The 14816-nt window shown below is 44.8% G+C and overlaps 1 protein-coding gene and 1 long non-coding RNA gene across 2 annotated transcripts in view; one reads left to right on the plus strand and one right to left on the minus strand.

Moving 5' to 3' along the window:
- Positions 1–6389: 6389 nt before the first annotated feature.
- On the minus strand, positions 6390–10061 carry LOC103468135 (uncharacterized). Its single transcript, XR_534162.2, has 3 exons — positions 9991–10061; positions 8555–8693; positions 6390–8473 (listed from the first exon to the last, which is right to left on the minus strand). It is a non-coding gene; the product is annotated as an uncharacterized LOC103468135 (long non-coding RNA).
- A 2298-nt stretch (positions 10062–12359) lies between these two features.
- LOC103468136 (uncharacterized) overlaps positions 12360–14816 on the plus strand; it is a 43802-nt gene continuing 41345 nt past the window's right edge. The window contains exon 1 of the mRNA XM_008414999.3: positions 12360–13323. Within this exon, the coding sequence (XP_008413221.2) occupies positions 12801–13323 (523 nt within the window). The 5' untranslated portion in view covers positions 12360–12800. The remainder of the gene's footprint in view (positions 13324–14816) is intronic.

The raw sequence follows: 14816 nt of genomic DNA on the forward strand, positions 1-14816 counted from the left end.
TCAGAAGGGAGGCCCAGACTTCCCTCTCCCCGGCCACTTCTTTCAGCTCCTCCAGGAATCCCAAGGCGTTCCCAGGCCAGCCGAAAGACATAGTCCCCCCAGCGTGTCCTGGGTCTTCCCCGAGGCCTCCTCCCGGTGGGACGTGCCCAAAACACCTCACCAGGGAGGCGTCCAGGAGGCATCCTGACCAGATGGCCAGGGATGTCTAGTGACATTAAACAGTGGGTACAAGAGTATCAATGGTACCAGGTTGCTAAAAATGTGACTTCAGGAAATGGTTACCCCATTCAAACTTCTGAAGTAGTTCATCTGCCCTTGCATTCCAGGCTTGACAGCATTCAAATGTCCATGGCTTTCGTCAAGCCACAGGGTCTAGACAGCAGTTTACCATTGTCCTTGATGTAGATGTATGCAGACTCCTCGTCTGGGTGAGAACCAGGTGGAAGCACACACACCAGCCTAAAAGGAAAAACACATTAGTAAATTCAATAAAGACATATGCAAACTCCTTGTCTGGGCAATCATACATTGGAGGGTAGAATATGGTGAGATGGTGTTCCACCCTCCCCATTCTGTGCACCAGGTGCAGCCAGAAGCACACTGCTGATTGATAGGCAGGGCAGATACCTTTATAGTTAGTCAGTTGTGTGTGCTTCCACCTGGTTCTCACCTGCTGATCGGCTCCCTCCCTGCGTAGGCTGTGTTTCCGCTCCTGGAAACATGATTCTCTGCACACTGAGCTGCAGCACTCTGGACGCTCTGCTGTCTTGACTTGCCATTGATTAGTTAGGCTTCTCCAATGGATCTGTTGTTGCTTGGGCAGCTTGCTGATTGGACAGTGCATGCCTCCTCTGACTCTGAGGTAACAGCGTGTGAAACTGGACATCGACAGTTGTTCCACTACATGAAATGCTTGGTTTATTTATTTGTTTTTGTTGTGTTGCTTTATTGAATTTACTAATGTGTTTTTCCTTTTTTTTTAATACTATTTATTTTTTTGCATTGCAAATGTCCATGGCTTTCCTCAAGCCAATAATCGAAATTTTCTTCCTCACACATTCCTCATCTTTTCAGGAACCAAGTTGTGTGCCTCAGTCCATGTTTTTTTTAATTTTTTTATAGAATTATGTTTTAATTACATGTTAATTGTGTAGGTGTCATAATGGAAGCTAATAATTTAACCCACATACAGAACACACCCAGGAGACCGCAGAATCAGATCAGTAAAGTTTATTTTTGAATGATTGAGTGAAGTGGATGATTCTTGTCCTGGAACCAAAGGATTGGGATCATCAGCACTCTGAAGGCAGCGAAGATGACAGGTAAGATGACAGCTTGTAAAGAAGTTAGAAGTGTAGATAGGTATTAGCTTACTTATGATGTTGTGGTTAATCAGCCTGGGGGGAAGAAATTGGGTTACTGGAGTATGGATTGCTTGAGAGAGAAATAGAGGTCTGGCCCGGGTACAGATGAACAGTGTAGTGGAAACGAATGACAATGCTCATCATTCCCGCATCCTCCCACAGCCCTCCCGCAGATGTAACGTTGGATGGCGAACAGGTAACAGAGCAGACCGTTGAAAAGGAGTGGATCTTCGCAATACATGAAATGAGAACACCATTTCATGGAGGGTCATGGAGTATTACCCTCCATGACCATTCTTTGGTCATGGAGGGTAATACTTGCGAGTAGCCAGAAGGTAAGTAGGGTAGAATAAACACTGGAAATAACTACTAATAATAATCGGGGTGGAGGGGTTTGAGTGTCCCAATGATCCTAGGAGCTATGGTGTCTGGGGGCTTTATGCCCCTGGTAGGGTCACCCAAGGCAGACAGGTCCTAGGTGAGGACCTGTCTGACAAAGTGCAGCCTGAAGACCCTTATGATGGAAAACAACTTTGGATCTCCGTTCCCTCGCCCAGACGTGGGTCACCAGGACCCCACTCTGGAGCCAGGCCTGGAGGTGGGGCACGATGGCAAGCCTGGTGGCCGGGCTTTTACCAACGGAGCCCAGCAGGGCTCAGCCCAAAGAGGAGTCGTGGGTCCCCCTTCCAATGGGCTCACCACCTGTCGGAGGTGCCAAAGGGGTCGGGTGCATTATGTTATGGGCGTCAGCCGAGGGAGGTGACCCTGGCGGTCTGATCCTCGACTGCAGAAGCTGGCTCTTGGGACATGAAATGTCACCACTCTGGTGGGGAAGGAACCGGAGCTAGAGTGCGCGGCTAGAAATAGTCGGTCTCACCTCAATGCATGACTCTGGTTCTGGAACCAGTCTTCTTGAGAAGGGCTAGACGTACTTCCACTCTGGAGTTGCCCACGGTGAGAGGCGCCGGACAGGAGTGGGCATACTTGTTGCCCCCCATCTTGGTGCCTGTAAGTTGGGGTTTACCAGGGTGAACGAGAGGGTAGTCTCCCTCCGCCTACGGGTGGGGGGACGGATTCTGACTGTTGTCTGTGCTTACGGGCCAAACAGCAGTTCAGATTACCCACACTTCCTGGAGTCCTTAGAGGGCGTACTGGAGAGTGCCCCTCCTGGGGACTTTCTTGTTCTACTGGGGGACTTCAACGCTCACGTGGGCAATGACAGTGAGACCTGGAGGGGTGTGGTTGGGAGGAACGGTCCCCCCGAACTGAACTCGAGTGATGTTCTGTTGTTGGACTTCTGTGCTTGTCATGGATTGTCCATAACGAACACCATGTTCAGGCATAAATATGTGCACTTGGCACCAGGACGCCCTAGGCCGCAGTTTGATGATTGACTTTGTCATCGTCTCATCGGATCTGCGGCCGTATGTCTTGGACCCTCGGGTGAAGAGAGGTGCGGAGCTGTCCGCTGACCACTACCTAGTGGTGAGTTGGCTCCGGTGGTGGGGGAGGAAGCCAGTCAGACCTGGCGGGCCCAAATGTGTTGTGAGGATCTGCTGGGAACGTCTGGCGGAGTCCCCTGTGAGACGGAGCTTCAACTCTCATCTCTGGCAGAACTTCGAACACGTTCTGGGGGAGGTTGGGGACATTGAGTCTGAGTGGACCATGTTCCGTGCGTCCATCACCGTGGCGGCTTATCATAGCTGTGGCCGCAAGTTTGCTGGTTCCTGTCGCGGCAGCAACCCTCTAACCCAGGGGTGTCGAACTCAATTTCACCGAGGGCCACTTCAGCATATTGGCCTCACTCAACGGGCCACATTGACGGTACAAATCAGGAGTGCCCAGGTCCAGTCCTCCAGACTGCAACTTTTACATGCATCCCTGCTAAAACCCCCCAGACAAAAGGTTGACTTCCCTCATCAGCAGCAACTCAGTTCTGTAGAGGCTTATAATGAGTCAATGAACAAGGTGTGATGGAGAAAGAACGCATCTAAAGTTGCAGATGGTAGCTCTGGAAAACTAGACTTTGGCAGCCCTAGCATAAATGTATGAAAATACAATGTTAAAAATAAATTAAACACCTCATATTGTTAAATAGCGCTTTGGAGCGTCTGGTTAGGAAGCGCATTCAAAACCTTTGGTTGAAATGGCGTGTTAAATTCAAGTCTCCATTACAGACTAGATAAAACTAAAGAGAATGCAACGTTGTGTTAATCCGTTTGAGGAGCCGGGAGTTTATCTTGAGGAAATAAATGATGACGCAGAAGTTAATTAGACTGTAACATGCGCAGTCCGCTGCTCAACCACTGCGGACGCGGCTGCGAAGAATTAAAAACCGCTGGAAGTTACTCATCCAGAAGATTTAACAAATGGAGCCTTCTTGGTGCACATTACCCAGGAGAGCGGCGCTCTGGAGGAGCTGCAGACGGAACATCTGTCCGTTTCGGAGAAGCGAAAACATGCAAAACAACAACAAAAAATCCTGGTAAAAGCGCAAACCGGACCGCGCACAGGGCAAAACACTCAGAGTTCAGTTGATCTGTTTGGATCAGACAGATCCAACTGACTGATGAATTAGCGCAGATTTTTCTGCAGAGGAAGAAGTGCGTTCAGACCCCAGCGGGTGAAGTGATGCTAATTTAAGTGAAGTCGCTTAATTTATTTTATTAAAAGTTACTGAGGCCTCAGTCAGAGGTTTTTGTCACTACGGAGAAAAATGTAGATACATTTACCTGGTTAATTTGTGATGGGATCTGGATTCACGGTGAATATCAACTAAACCGCATAAAATGCGGCTAAATAGCCGATGTTAATATGATTGTAATTTCACGGATAAAAATAGTACATGAACGATTTTTTTTATGTTGTCGGTCAAGATAACGGATAACAAAAAAAGTCTAGCGCCACCTGCCGTCCTGACACCAACTCACACACATCTTCATTCACAGTCTTGTAAATCGATGTTTCTTTTCTTGGACATTTTGACGTTAGCTTGTGATGTCTCAGTTTTATTCGCTGGGAAAATCAATAAGCAGCTTGAGGTGACTCTGCTGCTCTCTAGTGGCGGGAAGCCATAATGTTGGCTGGTAACAATCGGAATGCATTATGGTAGATGTAGTTTGTAGTCAATTCGTGCTGAAAACCTATTTTAAGTCAATCATGGACCTATAAAACGCTGGGGGGGCCACATAAAATGACATGGCGGGCCACATGTGGCCCGCAGGCCTTGAGTTTGACACATGTGCTCTAACCCGTTGGTGGAAATCTTCGGTGAGGGATGCTGTCAAGCTGAAGAAGGAGTCCTATCGGGCCTTTTTGGCCTGTGGGACTCCAGAAGCAGCCTATGGGTACCAGCAGACGAAGCGGCATGCGGCTCGGGTGGTCACTGAGGCAAAAACTCGGGCGTGGGAGAAGTTTGGAGAGACCATGGAGAAAGACGTCCGTACGGCTTCGAGGCGGTTCTGGTCCATCATCCAGCGTCTCAGGAGGGGGTAGCAGTGCAGCACCAACACTGTTTATAGTGGGGATGGTGTGCTGCTGACCTCAACTCGGGACGTTGTGGGCCGGTGGGCAGAATACTTCGAGGACCTCCTCAATCCCACCAACATGCCTTCTGTTGAGGAAGCTGAGCCTGGGGACTCTGGATTGGGCTCTCCAATCTCTGGGGACAAGGTCGCGGAGGGGGTCAAAAAGCTCCTCGGTGGCAGGGCCCCGGGGGTGGATGAGATCCGCCCGGAGTTCCTTAAGGCTCTAGATGTTGTAGGATTGTGTTGGCTCACGCGACTCTGCAATATTGCATGGACATCGAGGGCAGTTCCCCTTGATTGGCAGACTGGGGTGGTGGTCCCCTGTTCAAAAAGGGGGACCGGAGGGTGTGCTCCAATTACAGAGGGGTCACACTCTTAAGCCTCCCTGGTAAGGTCTATTCAGGGTTCCTGGAGAGGAGGGTCCGTCGGATAGTCGAACCTCGGATTCAGGAAGAGCAGTGTGGTTTTCATCCTGGTCGTGGAACACTGGACCAGCTCTACACCCTCAGCAGGGTCCTGGAGGGTGCATAGGAGTTCGCCCAACTGGTCTACATGTGTTTTGTGGACTTGGAGAAGGCGTTCGAACGTGTCCCTCGGGAGGCCCTGTGGGGGGTACTCCGGGAGTATGGGGTACCGGGCCCTTTGATACGGGCTGTCAGGTCCCTGTATGACCGGTGTCAGAGTCTGGTCCGCATTGCCGGCAGTAAGTCGGGCTCGTTTCTGGTGAGAGTTGGACTCCACCAAGGCTGCCCTTTGTCACCGATTCTGTTCATTACTTTTATGGACAGAGTTTCTAGGCGCAGCCGAGGTGTTGAGGGGATCCGTTTTGGTGGCCTTAGGATCGCATCTCTGCTTTTTGCGGATGATGTGGTCCTGTTGGCATCATCAGATCATGATCTGCAGCTCTCCTTGTGTGGTCTCCTTTAATGTTACCCCATCAAACGAGCCTGGTGGACGTAACATTGGGAACATTGCGAGAGGTCCCGGGTTCAAATCCCGGACAAGCCCCCACAATGTATATATTGTTAGACTTAGTGTTTATGTGTGTGATAGGCATGTCTGACATTTATAGATATGGAACAAATTACATTACGTATCGGTTCAATACGGGACGTAATATTTAACAGCCAAATACGAGACGATTCTGTATTTTACGGGACGGGTGGCAACTCTAGTTGAGCCCTCACATCAATACTCCAAAGATCCGAACAACAATATCCCTCAGTGCTGAGGCATCTTCTGCTGTTTTGGTTGAGCAAAGTAGGAGGGAGGACCGCTCCAAGATGGCCGTCGTATTTCCTGCAACGGAGCAGCCAATGTGGGGTCTACTCTTAGATTATGTCTATGCTGGCACTGGGGTTTGTCTCCATGCATTACTGCTCTGTATGCTATCGACTAACAGTTATTATTAAACCAAGATATCAGCAAACTCAACGGGACTCTTTTGTCATGCTGGAAGGTAACTTCTTGACCCACATGCAGAAACAAGAGAACCAAGTATCAGTAAAAGATGTTTAATAGGTGTCATGAAATCTGGTGTGAGCATGTGAGATCTGTCCAGGTACACGCAGAAAACGGAATAAAGGCCTGAGAAATAACAGTAAACCTTGTATAATGATTTAATGATGATTATGGTTTGTAACAGGTTTAAAATAATAATACACATGCCAATGAAGGAATGTCTGTAATGTATAATCAAATATATGTTCTGTACTTTTAATCAGCTGAATGTTATAATACATAATGGAAATTGAAGTTTGAATAACTTGATTGCTGTATAATAATCACTGATTATTAAAGACTAAAGATAATGAGGAAGAAACATACTGAAGTAAAATGTCGACAAAGTAAAACATTGATTATGTATCGTAAGACAAAAATGACTTGGAAGGAGAAACAGTGGAAAATGAGTCATTTCTAAGCAATGGGCGCGGCAGAATCAGAAACAGATGGTCAACGGTAAACAAGGGAAGTACAGGCGATGGGGTAATGAGGAAAGAATGAGTCACAAGGGAGTTGGGGAAGGTTGGGACTTTCCACAGACAGTGAGACGTAGTGGGAAGGTTCTAAAGTGACGCAGCCCTGCCCCGAAGACTGCCCTAAGTTGAGAGGGCTTAAAATGTGGAGCTCAGGAGAGAAACGGGGTTCTTCGTCCGCGGTACAGAAGAGGAGCCAACAAGAGGAAGCAGGCTAAAGACCAGCAGAGGACCACACCCCGGGACCAAGGGAAGCTCAAAGACTTCACACCGCCAAGAAGGGACTAGTTCCACCAGCCACCGACCCTGGTTCCAGATCCAACCAACTCCTCTGCCTCTACCCAACGCTCTCAACTCTGTTGCAGCCGACTTGGAGAAGAGACGGAGGTCATTTAATGACAAAGATTCTGCACGTTAGAAGGACAACGCACAGTTTTGCTCCACTTCTCTTCAGAAAAGAGGACTTTGCTCCGGCTGGACAGAGACTCTGACCAAGGACATCTAAAGATTACAGCTGCCGAGACCAAGAACCATCGGGTATGAGTTGACCAGCTTCCCCCAAAGCCTCGCTCAGTGAACTTAGTGACACAGGTTAGGGATAAGAATAAGGATAGGATGTGATTGATTTTAATTTGATTTTATTATATTTTTACCTCTTTTATAACCTTTGGGAATTTGACCTGTTGTCACATGCCCCTGCTAAAGCTTGCTTAATAAAATTATATTCTAAAATTCCAATGAGAATTGTGAACAGTGAGTTTAATTGTGTCAGTCTTAATTATTGTTGGTTCTCCTAAATATGGTAAAGTTAACATACATGATTCTAGAGATAGGGTGGCTTTGTGTTTTCCTCTGGTGAGTGTTAAAATAATGACCCTGGGACTTAAATCTAGGTCACTGAACTTATTCTAGCCGTTAACAAGTGCCGTTATTTTAGGAGAGGAGCTACCGTTAACAGGAGTGGTTGTAGGGGTTATGCAGCTGTGAGGGCTACTCAGCTGATTGTTCCTCAACTGTAAAGGGTCATAACTTCTGGATCGAAGGTAGTCAGGGCTAGACGAGTCCTTTCCGACCCCAGTTTAAACAGATAATTCTCCACAAACTATCTCTAGGGTAAGACCCGAGTTCTGGGGATTTTCCGGACCTGTTAGACAGAGAACTGGGCAGTAGTGAGTCCAAAGAGTTGTGAGGAGTAGGCGGGACTTACTATTGGGTAGTAACAGACATAGGAAAACAACAAGACAATACAGCTTCAGCAGGGTTCTTGGAACTCAGCACAGGAACCGGCTGGAAGAAAGGATGAATGATGAGTAAAGGTCTGTGGGATGTTTGGGTTCTGAACGAGCGGGACCGGTATTACTATGTCAGGCGGCATGTAAGTGGGGGTGGATACTGGGACTTCCTGGGTTCGTTTCGGGTATGGGGATCTGCTGCGGAACCAGCCGGTGTAGGTGGGAACCAGGGGACGGCGTCGCAGGGCGGACAGCTGCGGACCTCAGCTTACCGGGGCAGATCGAGGTGGGCAACCAGCGAGGGGTAAGAGGGTCAGGTACAGCCAGGAGCTCTAAGCCTCGGGGGTTGATCCAGGACATCACGAGGAGGTTGTCTGGAAACGAGTAAACACAACAGGTGTCACTGGAAGGTTCTCAGAGGAATCACTAAATGCTCTAGTGGTGGCCTGCATTACCATTACTGGTTAACAATCTGGCATCGATGTGTTGCTGACTCCACTCTTAAGCCTCTTCGGAGATGAAACAATCTCCGACAGGTGTGAGGATCCCGGCGTCCCTGGTCACGCCCTCCAGCGATCATCCACCAGGCGGCCCCTGATGGAAGGAGCGAGAAGCAGCAGGAAAACCACCCGGGCACCCAGGATCACCACGTCTTTATTACCACCACAACACATTAAACCTAAAAACACAATACTGCAGCAAAAGACTGAATGTTCTGTTGTGTGGGGAATATTTTAGTGTTTTTTGGTGTTGAATCCTTAAACTGTCATGATGTTGTATTGTTGGTGAGGAAGACGCTGGCAGGCCCAGGTAGACAGGATGTAAATGATGATTTAATGATTAATCCAAAAACCAGAGAGCAGACTGATGAGACGGTGACACACGATGAGGACCCGACGAAGGTCAGAGACAACAGGTGGGGTTAAATACACAAGGGAGGTAAACAGCGAACTGGACACAGCTGGGAGCAATCAACAGGGAAGACACAGAGACTCACAGGGGAAACAGCACTAAAACACAGAAAACCCTCAAAAATAACTACACAGAAAACACAGATCGTCACATAAACATAAAGTGGCGTTGGTGTCAGTTGTTATGGCAACGAGTCTGTGTGTAGCTCGGCCGATACACAAAGCGGGAAAGAAGTGTTTTTGAGCTGTACTTCACCTGGTTTTCCCTTTTCTGTGGAGGTAAATTAATAATACCTACATTTCCAAGTCTCATTGAGTTAATGGATTGTTCTGCCACGCACGGCAGTGCGGCTATGGATGGAACAAAATTTTCCTATGTAATCAATAACATGCAGGGGGTCTATATTGGTAAATCTGATTTTGATTAAGTTAGTGCCTCACTAGCTATGAACCTCACCTCATGTCACTTCACTGCATTTTATACATAACTTTTTTTATAGAATCTTCCCCCCTACTGGCCACATAAGCAATATTAGGTTTTACCTAATATTAAGTTATATTTTTCCATTGCAATAAATACTTATTTTATGCAATAGAATGCAAATCATTCAATGAGATTTTCTAGATTTTTGTTTTAGATTCTGTCTTTTTCAGTTCAGTTCATTTGTGGTGTACCCACAATGGGGCACACTGACAGATTCAAGGCTGCCTTTCACCGGCACCACAAGACCCCCTGGCCACCAACAGCAGGCAAAGTGTCTTGCTAAAGGACACAACAACAGAAGTGGCTGGAGCATGGATTGAGCTAGCAACTCAGTGATTGTGGGACTAACTCCTATCACCATTGCCCCAACAATACATGTTTTCCCAGAATATCCTGATAGCACAGTCCACTAACACTGAATTTAATAAACCTAAATAAAAGTATAAGATGAATCTTTGGAACAGCGTTATCATAAAGCATTTAGATTATTGCTTACCCCTGCATCACTTCCACCACATGCCCACACACGCACACACGCACACACACACACACACACACGCACACACACACAGACAAACACCACACCCCTTGGGTAACTGTATCTTGGAAAGTGATTTCCCTCTTTAGACAGTCCTTACATGGGAAGAGTTTGGGATGAGTTTGGCAATGGATTCAATTTGGAGAGGAACACAAATCCTGCTGGGGAATTTCAGATTTGATTAATGAATGTGCCGATGCAGGGCAGTCACTGTCATGTTTTCACCGCAGCCCAGCCTTTCCAACACTTTTTTTTTGTTCAAACCAGATATTAACATTTTGTGCTGTAAACCTCTGCATTTTTCACTTTTTATAACATTTTACCTCAGAATCAGTCAAACACCCTGATATATTTCAGTTAATGTTCTAATGTGATGATAACTGAAAGCTTTTCATTAGCAAATGTTAGAATATGCAGTTAACTAAATGGGCCTTGGGGGTCAGAGTGTACATGCTTCTGGTTCAAGCTAAGAAAGAAGAAATGCCGTTGGCATCTATCAGCTCTTCTCCACTTTCAGCCACTTTGCAGTCTTCATCTTGACCTGATCTCCTCTCTCGTTCTGCCCTCAGCGAGGTCGAACTCAGCTGTTACTGCTGCCACTAACATTTCACTATTAGAAATTCCAATATAACAAGAATTTAAATTAAAACGTAATTTCTTCTGCTTTAATAATCTAAATACTGATCAAATACTATTTAAACCTGAAATTTTAACTGATAATAGAGATTATATCAAATGTAATTTTAACAAAAAATTACATTTGACATAAACTCAAATATTTGAGTGTATGGGCTTACTTCTCTGTCTCTGATACAAACTGGTCAGCACTGGATTGACAGCTGATATTGATATTTTCACTTAGATCTGCTGTCATAGAACCTTAAGGTTTGTTTTATCTAAATACCAGCTTGACCTCTTCATCATAGATCACAAACTCACCCAAACGTAATCCTTTTTGATAAAATGTTGCAAACACATTTATTAAAAAACAAAAAAATCATCTGGTAGAATTTTAGCTTTGTTTCACTCAAATACTGAAAATAATTAGTTTTCTTCATGATGCAAACACAGAGGAAAGCGGTATTTCTTCATTTTTGTTAAAAAGGATAAGGAGTTGTCTCAGATGTTCTTGTCACCAGCCTCTTTTTCCTGCATGTGGAAGTGAGAATTGAAAGAAGGTGGGTAAAATTGTGTTGGTCTGTCAGACAGAGCCAGGCTGCTCACATTACACTGACGCTGACCGTGTAGAGTTTTAAATAGAGCAGTTTTCAACTCCTCCCTTTACAAATCACTCTATTTTGGGGATAGCATGTAGAGGGTGGAGGGAAAAAAGAAGATGAGTTGAGAATCAGTGTCTTGATTGGCAAAGAAGCTTCGTAATGGCTTTGTCAGCAGATTCTGAAATACTGGATTTGTGAGACATAATTAATTCAAACAGGTTTAGTTAATGTCACCATGCCCCATTCTACGTCAAAACTTTTTTTTTATTTCTCATAGTCTACCAGTGTTTGTGGCAGTGCCAAGATTTTGACCGAAATGTTCATTACAATCCATGATAACATTGCATATCAAACCATGATTTAGCCAGGGTAACGGAAGGCCTCATTAAAACCACATGGATTTATCCCCTTAGGACCATGGATGTGGAAACTGCTGTCTTCCCATTAGATCATAAAATGTCTCCAGTCCATGGCTCTAGGAATTAAGTTGTATTAAGTATTAAATGTAGAATACAAACAATATTTATTAGCAGATTACTTCTGCAGGCGGGTAACTTTTATTAAATAAGAAAATTACTATAAGGCCAGTGAACACAAAAATTATTTTATTATATTTCCTTATATAATAAAAGAAATTAAATGTGTTGGATTCCGCTGTTATTGGCATCCAGTCTCTTAAAATCTTGTATATCTTTAGAGGAACACCCTAGAATTCCAAGAATTGATCAACTGAAAGGACTAATGCAGGCAAACAGGTACAGCTGGTGTTAATTTTCTAAGAACATGAATCTAAACAAACTGCTGCAAAACTTTAACAAGAACTTACAGAGATACCTAACAACAAGAATACCAATGACACTAAAACTAGAAACTACACACAGCTCAGTGTCTAAATGGGTAGTTGCTCCCTCTTAAAGCAAGTCATTGTCACCTAAAGTCATTGTTCTTTTGCAATGCAACTCTCTTCAGTAAACCTTAACATTTGACAATAATAAAAAACTAAGCGTGGTCTACTTATTCCTCATACCCACCATCAACCACTCCCTCTTCCCCTGGTATCTTTACTTGTGGATAGCACAGGCCTACCCACAAGCATTTGCCCCTGTCAGTCAGTGTGACTGCCCCCCTTCTTCTCAGCTTACTTCTTTTTCTGTCGCTCTCAGATTAGTCTTGTCTGTGCTTCCATCAGAGACCAGTTACTGACGGCTCTCTGCTCAGAGTATTACAGCAGTCTTAATTCAGTTTACATACTACACTGGACTAAAAGAAAGTGGGTCTTTAAGTGACCCCAGGTTCAAGACTAATCTGCTTTCACTGGAATATTATTTTCAGGACATTGGAGCAAGTATCTAGATCTAAACTGGATCTACAACCTCTGGACAGGACCTTAAATTTCTGGATGCTCAGTACTTGGATCCATTAACGACTGTGTAACTCTGACTGGGGTTGAATCCTTCAGGCCGTGTGTGTTTTGGGTAGGCAGGTACTGGACTCCTGCAGTGATTCCAGGTTATTTCCATTTTAGTTGACTAAATCTTGGCTGCAAACATGGCTTCATTAAGAAGTTTGATCCTTGCAATGCTGCTTGCACTACTCTGCTCCTTCCACACCCCATTGGCACCCACTGCAAAGGCCCAAGATCTGCCATTCCACTCTGAGGAGGGTCTAATGGCTGATGATGACGACGACGATGATGACGATGATGATGATGATGATGACGACGACGATGATGATGACGACGATGACGACGATGATGATGACGACGATGATGACGACAACGATGACGACGACGATGACGACGATGATGATGACGATGACAACGACGATGACGACGACGATGATGACGATGATGACGATGATGACGACGATGATGATGATGATGATGATGATGATGACGATGATGATGACGACGATGATGATGATGACGATGATGATGATGACGACGATGATGATGACGACGATGACGATGACGATGATGATGATGATGATGACGATGATGACGATGATGACGACGATGATGACGATGATGATGACGATGATGATGATGATGACGATGATGATAGTCATGAAGGTAAGTCTGTGTAGATGCTGCTGTTTGTGTTGTCACATGCCTTTGTGTTTTTGCTTATATGTGTTTTTACTTTGACCTGCAGCACATTGCAGGATGAGTGCAACTGGTGCATCAGACACTGCTGACTTCTAAATTGTAGTCTAGAATTTTTCCTGTCAGGAATTGACTAGTTTTTCAATTTGCACATCCTGATACGTAGACATTTTACTCACTTTCATCAACATATTGAAAGTTTGTCAGCAGTGGCTGATATTACAGTCAGTGATAAGATTACATTCAACTGTTCACTAAAACAGTATGTTACAGGACTAAAATCAAAGGGGAGTGGCTAAGACCAGAATTAGCCCCTCCCTTTTCCATAACATTCTTACAACCTCATCATCTCTGTGGATTTGTATTATCTCAGAGCTCATTGGTAATCAGTCCCTCCTCCACCCCTTTCAGCTGTCCATTTTCCTTGCTGTCTCTGACACTCTGTTCTCTTTCCCTGCTTAACTAGAGTTATGAACAGTCTGGGGAAATTGAACTGGCCCATCTGAAGTCCAACTGTCCGAGGTCCTTCGTACAGTACGCTAGATTTGAACTTGGGGACTGCAGAAGCAATGATTTGAGAGAGAGAGACAGAGAGAGAGAGAAAGAACCAAAAACCAATTCCACAAGCCAAGCCCGTCTTGGAATTCAGTCATTGGGGGTCACTAGTCTGAGATCTTTTGATTTGTGTTTCATTTGAAAACATGGTTCATCCTTTCTCTTTTGTTTTGGATCAGACTGACATGTATCTGTGTCTTTATGTGAATCTGCAGAGAAAGAAAGAGAGACAGTGATATAGGGAGTGAGATGGGGGTGATAGACAGACAGACAGACAGGAGAATAAAGCGCGAGGGGAGGTGCAGGAGGGCCAATACCTAAATTTATTTATTTACAAGTTTAATTACTGTCAGATCTTAAAGTTTCTCTCTTTCCCCATATCTTGTAGTCTCTTTCTTTCTCTGTGGAGCATTTATGCTGCTGACCATTTATTTCATTTTCAACTCTGCTGTGTGTACATGTCAAACTGCTAATTACAGGAAACAAGAACTTTGCTCAATATGTCTGTGTTCACTGTTATGGCATACCTAATTTCATTTTCTAAAATGCTGTTTTTCAGAATCAAGACTTTCAAAGCATTAAATTCAGTCTTTTTTCAGAGTAATGCTTTTAACCCCTTGCTATTAGGAGCATATTTTACACTGATTTATCTTCATCCTAAACATTAAGGACAAGTGAGTTCAGAATCTGAATTTATTTGTTGTAAAATGTTACCGCAGTATTTTTGCTGATGCTTTTTCAGGAAATGAGTTTTTGGGAAAAGAGAGAAACAACAGTAATGTTTTTTTTTTTTTTTTTTCAAATTGTAAAGAGATGTCAGGGTTGTCTCTTCTTTGGTAAAGATGTGATATGTTAAATATCATGTAGAAAATATGTCTGTCCACATTTCTTTAACCCTTGTTTCA

The sequence above is a fragment of the Poecilia reticulata genome, chromosome 8 (genome assembly GCF_904066995.2).
Source record: "Poecilia reticulata chromosome 8, P_reticulata-male-v2, whole genome shotgun sequence".
Classification (NCBI taxonomy): domain Eukaryota; kingdom Metazoa; phylum Chordata; class Actinopteri; order Cyprinodontiformes; family Poeciliidae; genus Poecilia; species Poecilia reticulata.